Source organism: Drosophila subobscura, chromosome J (assembly GCF_008121235.1).
Source record: "Drosophila subobscura isolate 14011-0131.10 chromosome J, UCBerk_Dsub_1.0, whole genome shotgun sequence".
Classification (NCBI taxonomy): Eukaryota; Metazoa; Arthropoda; class Insecta; order Diptera; family Drosophilidae; genus Drosophila; species Drosophila subobscura.
The window spans coordinates 21,861,381-21,874,104 of NC_048532.1; the positions used below are offsets into that span (position 1 = coordinate 21,861,381).

The 12,724-nt window shown below is 45.4% G+C and overlaps 1 protein-coding gene across 3 annotated transcripts; it reads right to left on the bottom strand.

The window, feature by feature from the left end:
- Positions 1-1,329: 1,329 nt before the first annotated feature.
- LOC117893465 lies at positions 1,330-11,629 on the bottom strand. 3 transcript variants are annotated; one of them, XM_034800084.1, is made up of 4 exons: positions 11,560-11,629; positions 9,809-9,968; positions 6,512-6,696; positions 1,330-1,576 (listed from the first exon to the last, which is right to left on the bottom strand). In XM_034800084.1, exons 2-4 carry the CDS (start codon positions 9,960-9,962, stop codon positions 1,364-1,366), a joined length of 552 nt encoding a protein of 183 aa, XP_034655975.1. In that variant the 5' UTR covers positions 9,963-9,968; positions 11,560-11,629; the 3' UTR covers positions 1,330-1,363. The 3 variants fall into 3 exon arrangements, with proteins under 3 accessions (XP_034655975.1, XP_034655974.1, XP_034655976.1); XM_034800083.1 differs by having other exon boundaries at positions 11,532-11,617; XM_034800085.1 differs by having other exon boundaries at positions 9,809-9,964; positions 11,532-11,609.
- Between the last annotated feature and the right edge of the window lie 1,095 nt (positions 11,630-12,724).

The window sequence follows — 12,724 nt, forward strand, 5'->3', positions numbered from 1 at the left end:
AACTGCATGAAACTGGAAAAACACTGGAAAAACACTCCAAAACACACACACACTAACACAGTTGCATGTATGACTGCCGTATATTTAAACAATTTGATCAATTAAAAGCAATTTCGCAGCGCGAAAAAACCCCAAAAAAAACTGCAAACAATATAAAAAACATTTTACTCACTCAAAATTCAATAAAAAACATATAGGCAAAAAAATGAATACAAAAAAAGAAGCTGAAACCGCTCGACATATTTTTTTGCGAGCCACACACTTTCTGGCACACAAATTGCCCACCAATGGGGCAGGATGCCGGGGGGGGAGCGAAGAGGTCATCAGATGGTCCGAGCGGACAGTACGAGTGGCCCGTGCCCGTGCCGATTGAATGAAATTTCACGCTGAAAATCACATTGTTTACCAGCGAAACAATTGCGCGACGATGGCGGCGAAAAAACACACTCTCAGCCCCACAGATCGGAAAGAGAATGCAAAAAAAAGAGAATTGAGGCTATAACAAGGAAGAACAGACAGCGAGGGGCAGGATAGCCACGAAGTAGTGGATACACTTTACTTAAATGAACATTAGTTGGCAGATTGGGAGATCCAAAGTGGAGGGCAGCTTTCAGTGTATATTTATTTCTCTTCTGTTTTTCCGTCAAACTCCTGCCTGAGCCATACAACCCCCTGCCAGAGTATGCTGCACGATAAAGGCAAAAGCAACAGGAAAAATAACTGACATTTGTTGCTGCTGTTGTATTTCGCTTTTTCTTCGCTGTTGCATGTTGATTTTCGTTCGCGTTGCCACTGCAGTTGTTGTTGCTGGTTGTTGCCTTGCATCCACTGTATTTTTTGTTATTTGTTGCTTTGGCACGCATTTGGCAGAAGGGAGAACATTCGTTGTCGTTGATTGCAGACACGCATAAAGAGCTCAAAGCGGCAATGGAGTACGATTGCTGCACAAAAACGGAGACGACTATGCAATGCTCTGCAAAGGGATTCCCTTTTGATTGAAGCTTTAACTTTGATTATTCCGAATTTTAACTTTAAAGTAAATTTAGAACACCGAAAGATTTGTTGCTGCTGCCGTTTGCTGTCATTTAGTTGCCCCAACAGACAGCGTAGAGTATAAAGCGCCAACTGTCATTGCAGTTGTCAGCTTCCGCTTTCGATTATAGCCCCCATACACCCACACCACCCCCACAGAGCCACATCTGGCCAACAGCAAACTGGTTTGGTCGTGGTCGGCCGCAAGAGCAACGGCTTTTAATGGTCTCATTGCGGACAATGCCGGAACTGGCTGGCAATCGATGGCCGTGTGTGTCCCAGAAATTTATGATTTCCTTTCGATTGTTTTTGCAACGCATTTATTGAGTGCTCAGAACGGACAGCAGGCGGTGACGATTTGGCTCACTTGATAGCACTGTCCATCGGCGGAGCAGATCACTTGGGTGGGAGTACTCGGGCCGCCCCTGGCGCGGGCCCGTTCCATCCCATTCCAGCTGCGGTACACATCCGTGGCACTCAGGCCATAACTATCCATTAGCCAGTGCTGCAGGTCCCCTTGGAAAGTCTCATATACCGGCACATTCTGCAATCAAAAAAGGGGTAGGGATTATTATGTGATATATGTGGGAAAGGGTAGTCCCCGTCTTCACGCTTCTGGCCATGACATTGTCAAGGAAACTGCTAGACCGTCGCTCCCCGTGCCTCCTGTGCTCTTACTTGTACTGTTTAAAGCGCACGGAAATTAATTTCCGGTGCAACGCTGCGTATGAGCGATGCGAAACGATATATACTGGCAATTACAAGTGCAAAATGGAATTAATAAGAGAACCAGAGAGCGCAGAAAGGGGTAGAACCGAGAGCGGGCTAGCTCTGGCACGAGTAAAATGAACAAGCGGCGATAAAAATGTGCAAGTTTGTCAACTAATTAAAAAGGGAAGCTGCCAACAAGGCGACAGGTGCCGACAGAGTGAACCAGGAGGGCGGACATTGGCAGCTTAATTGAAAACTGCAGTAAACAACGGCAAAGCAGTTTAGCCGTGTTATACATTTGCCAGTGCAAAGAGGGTTAATTGAGGAATATATATACAAGGAATCTCCAAGGCAAACTCAAAGTTAGCTTTGCAAAAGGTACAACGAAAACTATTTGCAGCAGGAAACGCTGGGGAAGCAATAAAAACGGAAGCAAAGTTCTTTCTGCTTTTCGCTGCCCGAAACTACTAAATCTTCCCTCGCTGCAGGGCCTCGGCTGACTGCCATGGGGGGAGGTGCACTGCAGAGTGTTGCATTTCCGTGCACGTCAGAGCTAAGGCGGAAGGTAAACTAAAGTTTCCTTTGGCCAGAAAACAGAACCAAAATCAGCAGCAGAATGCCAACGGGGCAGGGGCTGGGGCCGGGCCGGGGTCCTCGGGCAAAGCGACAGTCTATAAATTTACCTAGCCAAAATATGTTTCCCTGGGAAACGTGCTTATTAAATTTGTACAGAAAATGGAATTTCACACTGCACTGTGTTGAAAATAAACACAAACATTCGTGGGGCAACGAGTGACCGGGTGACCAGGTGACCAGGCGACCAGGCCAACGGGCGACCTGGGCTACCAGTAGATGGCTAATTAAATTTACCAATTAGACAGACAAACACTTGCTCTTAAGAGGCAGCAGCACAAAAGACCAGACACAGACACAGACAGAGACAGGCAGGCAGTGAGACTGAAAGATAGAGAGTCCTTCAGGGCAGACAACGTTAAGTGTTCCTTTTGATTTGGTTAATTTTGCAGGTAGCAAGGCTCCAGATACAGCAAAGAGTTGCCTTGGGCGAGCCTTAACTAAATAATGGTTAGAGCTGTGAATTCTCGGAGAGGGAAAATGGAAAACTTCACAGCTCCAATCTATTATGATTTCTCATCATCGCAAGTCTGCCTGCGCCGTTTACACAAATGTTTTTGCCGAATCAACAGCAAAGTTAATTAAAAATACATAAAAAAAATACACAAGGCTGCTGCTCATATGTGCCAGGATGTGAACCCCTGAGGGCGTGGCACGGCATCATTAAGTGCCGTGTCGACTTAATTATGAAAACTGTCATCAAATTGCTGAGAGTCGTTGAAAAATGTTGGCTGTGAAAAATGTGCGATAATTATTGCCACAATTTATCTCAAGTCAACGCAACTGAGACCAAAAAAAAGGGAAAAAGGTAGAGCCGAAATAGCAGATACACTTGCAAATAATTGCAAATTTCTCCTTAGACTTTGTTGAACTTTTTGTGGGAATAATTTCAAAATATCTTTGGCTGAAATGTTCCAAAAATGTTTTAGTTTTTAAAAGCTTCCAAACCTTTAAGAAAAATCACAATAACCGCTAAAAAAAATGTTAAAAGCGCGTCTAAAATAACATAATTATTTATGAAAAGTGGGCGGGACGGCAGAAGGAGGCGACACGAGGGAGAACGTGATATGCGAAAGAGGAAGCAATAAAAAGTAGGAAAAGTGATAAATATGAGGCAGGGCAGGGGCACTTTTTGGGGCTGCTCTTCCTCACTGCCGCAAAGCTTCTTATGCGTAATCACGGAAGCCAAAGAAAAGAAGAAACGAGGAAGCAGAGGAATATGGAAAAGCGGAAGTCCTTTGTGGCTGTTGTTGTTGTTGTTTGTTCGTGTTTAAAGCACGTGCATAAATAAGCAGCAAATTATTGAACCTAAAAGTTGCCAAATCAGCCAAGAGCGGCAGAGACCTGCAGGGGGGAACTAAGTATAAAGAGGCTTCTGAAAAGTCCTGCCTCGCACCCCTCCGGTAATCTGCTGCCGCTGGCCCTGCCCCCCCAGTGGCATGCCAAACAAAACACTTTTCAATTAAGCAACTTGTCAGCCTGGATCGGCCAGTGCCAGTGGCAAGGCGCCCTTGACTAAGGCGGGGCGGGGGCGCAGTCACGCCCATCCGGATACCCAAGAGGCAAAAGGTTTAACACGAGAAAAGCGCACACAGGCACACACACAGACGCACAGACACACATACACAAGTGCAGAGACAGATGCTAAAATGGGGAGAATGTGACATGGGAAATGGGTGAAAAAAGTAGACCTGGGAGTACCCTGTGATAAAAGAATGAAACCAAAGCTGGGGGAACTTTAAAGGAGAAGAGAAGGGAGGGAGATCTTGTGTATTTCTTACTAGAAATGGAATAAAGCAAATTTCACGCCTCAAATATGATTGAATCATAAAAGCCTTAAACCAACCAACTAACTTTATAAATATAATAATAAAAATAACACTTTGGAGAGCTTAACCCTCCTCCAAGTCCAAGTCCACTGCCAAGCCCTAAGCTTTAGTCATAACTCAGCCTGAAGCGGAAGCCTCTCCTCCCAGAATCAATTAACTTTCACTATGTTAACCCGTTCTTGCCGCCACAAGGCACAGTCCCTGACATGATTCCGGGGGCCTGCAGGGTATGGCCTACCAAAAAAAATGTGAAAAGGACGAAAGAAATGCCTGGCATACTTTTCGGCGCAAGCATATTTACGTTGCATGTAGATACGAGTACGAGTATTTGCTGCTAACGAGCCGAAGAATTATGACTCCATTAGGATAGCAAAGAGGGGGGGGTGCTGGAGGAGGTGTAGCTGGGCCAGGCTCAGGGGCTCCTTCGCCTTCGTCATAGTTAGCCTTAAAGTTGTTGTTTTTTTTTTCGCCAAGGCTAAGGAAGTGACGCCATTTTGTGCAGATTACGCTTTGATGAACTCCCTGGAAATGGTCGGCAGGGGAGAGCCAGAAGTAAGAGGAAAAGGTGGCAGGGAGCCTTACCTTCTCCGCTCCCTTCTTCGTTCCGCCAGCGCAGACAGCGGCGTAATGACAACGTCAACAAGACACCAAGAGATTGAATTTACAGAACAAACAATTTTCATTTGCAGTTGAATTAAGCAAAGTAATCCCAAGTGGACATTTTTCTCCCAGCTTACTCGCAGACAACCAGCGGCAGAGTGCGGTAAATGCAGTGGGAGGTGAGGGTAGCAGATGGCCAGAGCCTCGCTGGAGATGGTACAGAAGTGGCAACTGCCTAATGAACAGCGGTTTTCCACTGCTGACAAGGAAAGCCTAAGGAGAAATTCTCTCGGATTTGTCAAAATATTGAATTTAAAGCTTGGGATTTGGATAGGAATCTTTTGGCTTAGGAATATAGAAATTAAAAGACAGAGCCACAAAACCGTCGGATGAACACTTTGTGCACCAATTACGGTTAGAAGTTGCAAAGGGGAAAGCTAAGAAAAAGTTTTAGAATAAGATACTGCAGCAGTGCCAGAAGGTCTTTCCTTGTTAATATGAAATACATATTTGAATGCTTAACAAGGACAAAGAAAAGCGCTCTTCGAGTATACAGGAACATGGACCAAAACGCAGACGGTCAGACACGCAGTGCCGCCCCCCTCTCCATCTACTCGTATCTGTGCCGTTTGTTTGGCATAAAATTTGCATTTTTTTGTGTGTGCGAGAGACAATCTACAAAATTGAAAGCAGATGTCTCTAAGCGGGACAAGCAACATGCAAAAATGCAATGCATAAAAAGGCAAAGACCAGAGGTGGAGCAGCAGCAGCCATCGAATCACAAGAGCAATTCCCTCCTTTGGAGCTGCCATTTAAATTTTTAACCAAAGAAACGAAGAAACGCCTGAAATAAATTGCAAAATAAAGTGGGATACCCAGGACAATGTCTAGCCTTAGACTGCAGCACGATATTGCATCTATTTATGCCGTCGTTAATTAGAAACTCTCTATGCTTGCCATAAGCCAAAATCACAAAGAAGAGTTGCTCCAGCACCTAAATTGGTTTGGCATTGTGCAGAGTGTTCTTTCTAGTGCGCAGATGACAGAATTATGTGCGAAAAACGATGAATTTTGAATCGGGTTTGCCTTAAGCCGATTTGGTAGGTGAATCATAGGAAAAGACACCTAAGGAGTAAATCATTTGTGGCTGGAGAGTCTCCAAGGAAGTTCTTGAGGTATATCCTCATATGAATGATACATTGTAAACCACAAATTGATTTTTATCCATTATTTTAGGTAGGTAAAACCCCTCCAAAATGTCCTAATCGGCTATCATAGCCGCCGTGTTCGATGGCTTGTTCGGGCACTGATAAATCTTCAGCGGCTGCCTGATTGTTTTCAATCCTGTGACATAGACGTGGCGTGCCTCTTGGCTGTAAATGAAATCCTGTGGCACTGAAGCGTGACCACCGAGAGGTCACGTGCCCGGAAGGAGACGCCTCCACGGCTCGACTCGGCTCCACTTCCCACTCTATGCCAGACAGGCTCTGACAGATATCCGGGGCAAAGTTACAAAAAAATGTATAAAAAAAAGGAAGTAGAAGCCGCAGCGGAATAAGGATCCAAAAGTTAAGCAGCAACAACAACAGTAGGAGGAGGAGGAGGAGGAGGTGCAGCAGCGTGATTTATGTTGGCAGGAGTTATCTGGCTTACCGATGTCGACACGGGAACGGGAATGGGATTGTGGGGAGGGGAAAGCTCTTTACCTGATACTCATTTGCCATTGCGGCCAGCCAGTGGGGATCCGTGACCGTGTTCCACTCCTGAAACAGCTCCTCTTGGTGTTCCTGCTCCACCTCCCATTCGACTTCCTGTATCGTCTGAGGTTCCAGGCCCGTGGCCGCTGAATTTATGGCCAAGGCTAATTGGTAAAGCAAAAAACTGACGCGTCCTGCAATCAGATAGAAAGTGCGGCAGTAATACTGGCCATTTTCAAGTGTCTGGCTAAGCAAGAAATTTAATTTTAAAACACTCCAATCCAAGCCATTTCCTTCTACCAGTCTCTGTCTCGGTCCCCGTCCAAACCAATTCCCAAAGTACTCGACTACAAGTATCTGAAGTATCCTGCTTCAGAGCTTGTTTTGTTCTCAGATTGTACGCCAAGCATTTTGTTTGAGTTCAACAGCTACTTACTGTCAGCTAAGTGCAATTCCCACAGAAAGCAAGCAGAGCATCAGGGGAGGAGGTGCAGAGAGAAAAAAAGGAAGGCAGAAAGGTGGGTTGGAAAGCAAAAGTGAAAAGAGAAAGGAAATTTGATCCGCTCTGCAGGTGATTGGCAAATGCGCACATGAATCTTTGATAAGCGTCTCGAATTGCAGTCATTAGACATCTTTTGATGGACAGAAAGACAGGCAGCGAGACAAAAGGCTCGAAAGGAATCACACTGCCAGCTGGCAATCAATCGCACGAACATTTAGGGCAAAACGCAGAAGAACATTCTCCTCGCTACAATCATCAGATGAAATCAAATTGCTTGGCAAATCAGGAAAAAGGCAAGCACTGATGATTGACAAAAACCCCCAAAGGGTCTGAGAAGGGTTTTTGTTTATTTGTAGTCAGGCAAATGCCATTAGGCTAAAGGGAATGACTTTCTAATTTCCGCCGTGGAATGAGGGGAATAGTGGAATATGCCAAAGGAGCTTCATTGAGCTACCCAAGGGATTGCTGTGCAAGCGAAGGGACAGCTTTCAGGTGCAAATTTATCGCATTTACTGCCAATTATATTCATTCTATTGACACCGTCAATCAATCAATTGAATCTGTAACTTATCTGCAGCTTCTCTAGCTTTTCAAATTGATTTGAAATAACTTTCATTTCTTTTCCAGCTGTGGTTTAGAACTTATTTAATTAACTTGTGTGCGATTTATGCTTCCCGTCAACTTGAAACTCATTTCCAACTGCAGTTCAGATTTCGCTTTGCCACGAAGTTTTCCTCTTCCTTTTCGCTTTTTCCCGCTTTTGCCAGCTTTGAGCTGTCGCTGAGAGGTTGCTGGCGCTCTTTCCACTCCCTCGCTTTGCCGTTACGCATACGCCGCCCGCGTTGACGTTAATCATACGCCATGTTTAACGCACCGCAAAAAAGTTTCCGCTGCATCTCTACGGCAATAAATCACACATTTTAAAGTTGAAAGTTTTTCCGGAATAAACACAAAACACACCAGCAAAAAAAAAATAAAACTCAGCGCAAAATTAATGCCACAACTGACCCAAAATGTCAGACGGCCAAATGGAAAGCGGAAAATGCGAAAACGAAAGCGGAAAAAAACCCCAAAAACAAAGAGTGAGTGGAACTTTTTTTGTTGTGCTTAAAAACGAAAGTCGCCGATGATGCAGTGCCCTGCTGGTGCCGCTGCTGCTGCTGCTGCTGCTGCTGCTGCTGCTGGCTGTTGAGTTAGTGTCAGTTGGTTGTCATCCTGGCTGTTCGCTGGCTGCTTTGAGGTTGTTTATGAGTATGGTACCCTAGCAGGGGGTATAATAATATAAGTGCGGGAAGAGAGAACTGCAAATATGACTCCAGAAAGAGCATTTTGCTTCGTCTAATATAGATAAATGACTGATAAATGGCAGAGTGGGAAGTTAGTCATACAAATCGAAGCCTTAGCATGAAGACATTAGCCAGGGTATAAATGGATTCTGTTTCCCTTTGTTTCTATTTTTTTAGAGTTTTTTTTAGTTATCTGCTCTTCTGTCGCTCTGTCTCTGTTTTGTATGTGGGCCAAGTTGAATTGCAGCTGCTGCGGTGGGGGTGGGTGTGGCGAATGTTTGTCAAAGTGTTTTTGGCCAGCCTCATCACGTGACCACTAGAAATTTGCATTTTAATGGCTTTCCCCGGCATTTGGCACTACTTATCCTCAATTGTGACCAAGAGCAAGGGGGTAGAACGAAGTGCGGGGCGGGGTGAAGCGGCGACTGGTGTCAAGGGGAGGGCGGAGGTGTAGAGAGACAGACAATGTGGCAACAATATGTGTTAAGTGTTGTCGTCGTCGAGGCTTAATGATGCCAAGAATAAACTTTGCCGCGAAAGGAAGCAAGCAACATGCACCCAGAGCTTGTCTGTGTCTGTTTGTGTGTGTGTGTGTGTGTGTTGACAAGGCAAGACGTGGCAGCATGGCAGTGTGCAACATAGGCCACGCATCGGTAAGCAAACAAACAACGACAACAGCAACAACAACCAAGCAACAGCAACAGCAACAGCGACAACGCGTGACAAATGACACTAGTGACATCAGAATGGTGCCCCTTGCAACGGAAACGGTTTTGCAAGGCGGCACAAGATGTGGCGATGGTGTGGGAGCTGCAACTGGAACAGGCAAAGGCTCTTGTCAGCGGCAGCAAGCGGATGCAACAGCAACGGCAACAGCGGAAAAGCAAGCAGCAGCAGCAACAAAAAAAAACTAGAAGAAGAAGTGGGGATAATAGTGTCACACAAAACGCGCGACCAGCAATAAAGGTACGGTGTGCACACGCTAAGGGAAACAGTGACAAATGGAGTGTTGGTATTCCCTCCCGCCATGTGTCCACTGTCCGCCAGCATTCATGCTCGGTTGAGTGCCTGCGCTGCTGTTGGCTGCTGCTGCTGCTGCTGCTGCTGTTGGCTGCTGCTGCTGCTGCTGCTGCTGCTGCTGCACTTCACTGCCTGCCTGCCTGTCCGCCCCTCCAAGTGAACCCTGAGCCCCTGCTCCACACTCAGCTTAGCTGTCGCGCTGTGCTTGCTCGCTCTCTCTCTCTTCCTTCGTTGTCGAGTGACACTTGAGTTATTTTCGGGCTCTCCGTGGAATAGACTGAAACAGAAAAGAAGCAAAAAAAAAGAGCGCGCACAGATTGAAAACTGGCACAACAAAATGTGGCCGGAGACCGAAATACCAATTAAGAATACGTTGACATTCACATTCCCCCTAGCTCCTCCCCACCTGACCTGCCACTGGAGACCACAGTGCGTATGCGTGATAATTGGAGCATCAAGGAGTGGCAGGGAGTGTGAGAGATTGTTGAGGATGCTTACCTGATGCGGGCACTGCAGCCAAAACTTCCTGCCCTGGCAGTGGCGCCTCTGGGGGTATGCCTCCTGTTGCGCCTCCCTCCGGTAATGAAGCCAGCAATGAAACAGCCAGAAAGAGCTGCAGCAGCCACCCCGAGCTGTGCCTGTTGTCTGCCATTATATCCTAGAAGGAACGAGAATCAGAAAATGTGCACTCAGCTCAGGCAGCGTCAAGTTATTAATACAATGAAGGAGCTAGCATCTTGGCCCGGGCATTGTGAGGCAGAGAATAATACGAAAGAGGAGCAGGCAGGAGCCGGGAGTCGATGCAATTGTCTGCCATGAAAGCAACAAGAAGGCAGCAGCCGAGTCTCGGCAGTTGGCCTTCGGTTGGCTTTCATTCCGTCAATTTATTTGATAGACAGGCAAAAGTTGGCAGACACCAAGAGGAAAGACCCCCAACGATCTTTAGATGCTCTTTGGGAATAATCTTGAGGAACACCTGAGAGTGCTGGCTTGTTTGTTTTAAAACTGGTTATCAAATTAGCAAGTCACCAACGATTTGATTTTGTATAAATATAAATTAATAATACGAGTATCTGAGCTCCCACTTAATGTCAATTGATTGACGTTAATCTTGATTTTACTGCCTCTTGGCTACAGGTTTAATACCCTCATGTACAGAATTTTGCCAAATTCAAGAGCTGAAAAACGTTTCGTTGACATTTGAAAAGCCCCCTCGAAATAGCCCAAAATCTCTGTGAGGACACACTGCGGTAGAGTAAAACCATTTCCCTGCCCGTTCTCCAATTTCCCTTCCCCCACGCCGCACACTGTGTCCTGACAACCAGCATAGATTGCCTGCCACTCGGCGAGCCGCGCTGTTGTTGCAAGTATCCTACGTTGTTCCTGTTTTTGTGGAGCTTATTAACGCTCCAGTGGGTTCAACTCTTCGCCGATGAATTCTATTTTTTTTCCCCCGACATTAGACAGCCGCACAATGGACAAATCCCAGCCATCAGGACATCAGCAGCGCCCATCGTCTTGGGCCGCCATTGTGTGGCATGCCATCAATGGGAGCAATTTGAATGGCGAAGATTTATGAGGCTGCCTGCCAGTCGTGTGGCAAGGAATTTACTCTTCAAGACTTGAAGTAGATACTGTGGGAAGTTCTCTTTTCTCTCAATTAACACAAAGTTCAGGATGGCACTTTGCATATGGACTCTTTAAAATTATCAGTAAATAAATTCGTTTATACAAAAATAATTTCCTTCTGCCCATTCACCCACCTACAACTGCAATCAATTGCAGATAATTCTTGTGCTTTTTCGCCATTCTCTTCCTGTCATTAAAATTTGCTGTTTTTGCATTGCATCTCTCTCTCTCTCTCTCTCGCTCTCCTTCCTTTTTGCCGCTTTTAATGTTGACTTAAGCCTGACTGACGCTCCATCTCCTGCTCTCTCGCTCTCTTTGCTTAATAGCAGTTGTTGTTGCTGCTGGCGGGGTATCATTAATATTTTTGCATTGCATTTCTCCCTGCTCCTTCCTTCGAGTACTGTCCAAACGAGACAGCTGCTGCCTCGCAGCCCTGCGTGTGTGTGTTTTATAAGCAGATTCGTGCCCCGTTTGGGCAGCACTCAAACGGTCTCACGGCTCTCCCACACTCGCGTTGCTCTTTCACTGTTGCTGTTTGCTCATAAAATTAAATTTCACAGCTGGTTATCTCTTTTTATTACACCAAAAACACACACACGGGATCGGGAATGGTGTGGTACCTCCAATCGGTCGTTAGTTTTAATTGTTACTGCTCCCGAAAAATGCAAACGCTCGACTGAAGGCAGAGTGCCACACACAAAATTTCCAATAAATGAGGAAAAGAGCCAAAGAAAAAGGAACCACAAAGTGAAGAAGACTCGAAGTGAAAGAAGTAGACAAGAAAGACGAAGAAAACAATGAACTTTGATTGAAATTTTTCGAGAAATCAATGCACGAATATTACCATTTAATGTCAAGTGGTGGACTGCGTGGACTGGTTGGACTGGCGTGATTGCGCGGGGGCGGTGCTGGAAAAATATCAAATGATAACGTGGCAGGCCGAAACGATGATAATACTAGGTATACTGACTGCGCCACGGGCCATCGTAAAAGGGAGGCAGAGGGCAGAGGGAGCTGCCATTGCGAGTGGTAGAGATAAAGTAGTTGAAAATTAATATGCGTTAAATGGACAGAAACCACTCGCCTAATTAAATGGTAGTACGATTGGGGGGGGGACTGACTGTTGGGTGAATTCTGATTGAAATGGAAGCGAAAATAGAAATTTTGGTAATTTATTTAACGGTACATGTTGCCACATTCGAAATTAAACGATATTTTTGGCTAAATAAAAGGCATTTAATGAGGTTATTCAATGGCAGCAGAAGGGTAATAGGGTAATATTTTTGTAATTAAATCAATTGCTGGGGGAATGAAAATTGAAAAGTGAGGAAATTCTCGCAATTGGCCCTATAATTTATCTCTATTATTACACTAAAACTAATTTTAGGCATTGAAAGTGCCTCAAAAAGGTTTAACCCGAAATAAACGCAAGTCCAGGCCCTGCCCCAATTCATTTCAATAATTGAGCGTTTTTTCCGACCGTCCTTTGGGTATCCTTGAATGGGTAGGGTGGGGGGTTGACCGCCTAGACCGACCGCTCTATTAGTTATGACATTCATTTGACAGTTTGATGAATGAATTATGTACACAAAACGTACAAATATTTATGAAAGTAAATGGAACAAATGCTAAGGGAATGTGAGAATGAAGGAGAGCAAGTGTGTGCGGTGCGGGACACACAGAAGTGGGCAAGGAAACATGCAAAAGTGTACAAGAAAACATGCAAAAGTGGCCATAGAAAGGGAGCAAGAGAGTGGGTGGGAAACAGTTCGAAGAGATTTCCAT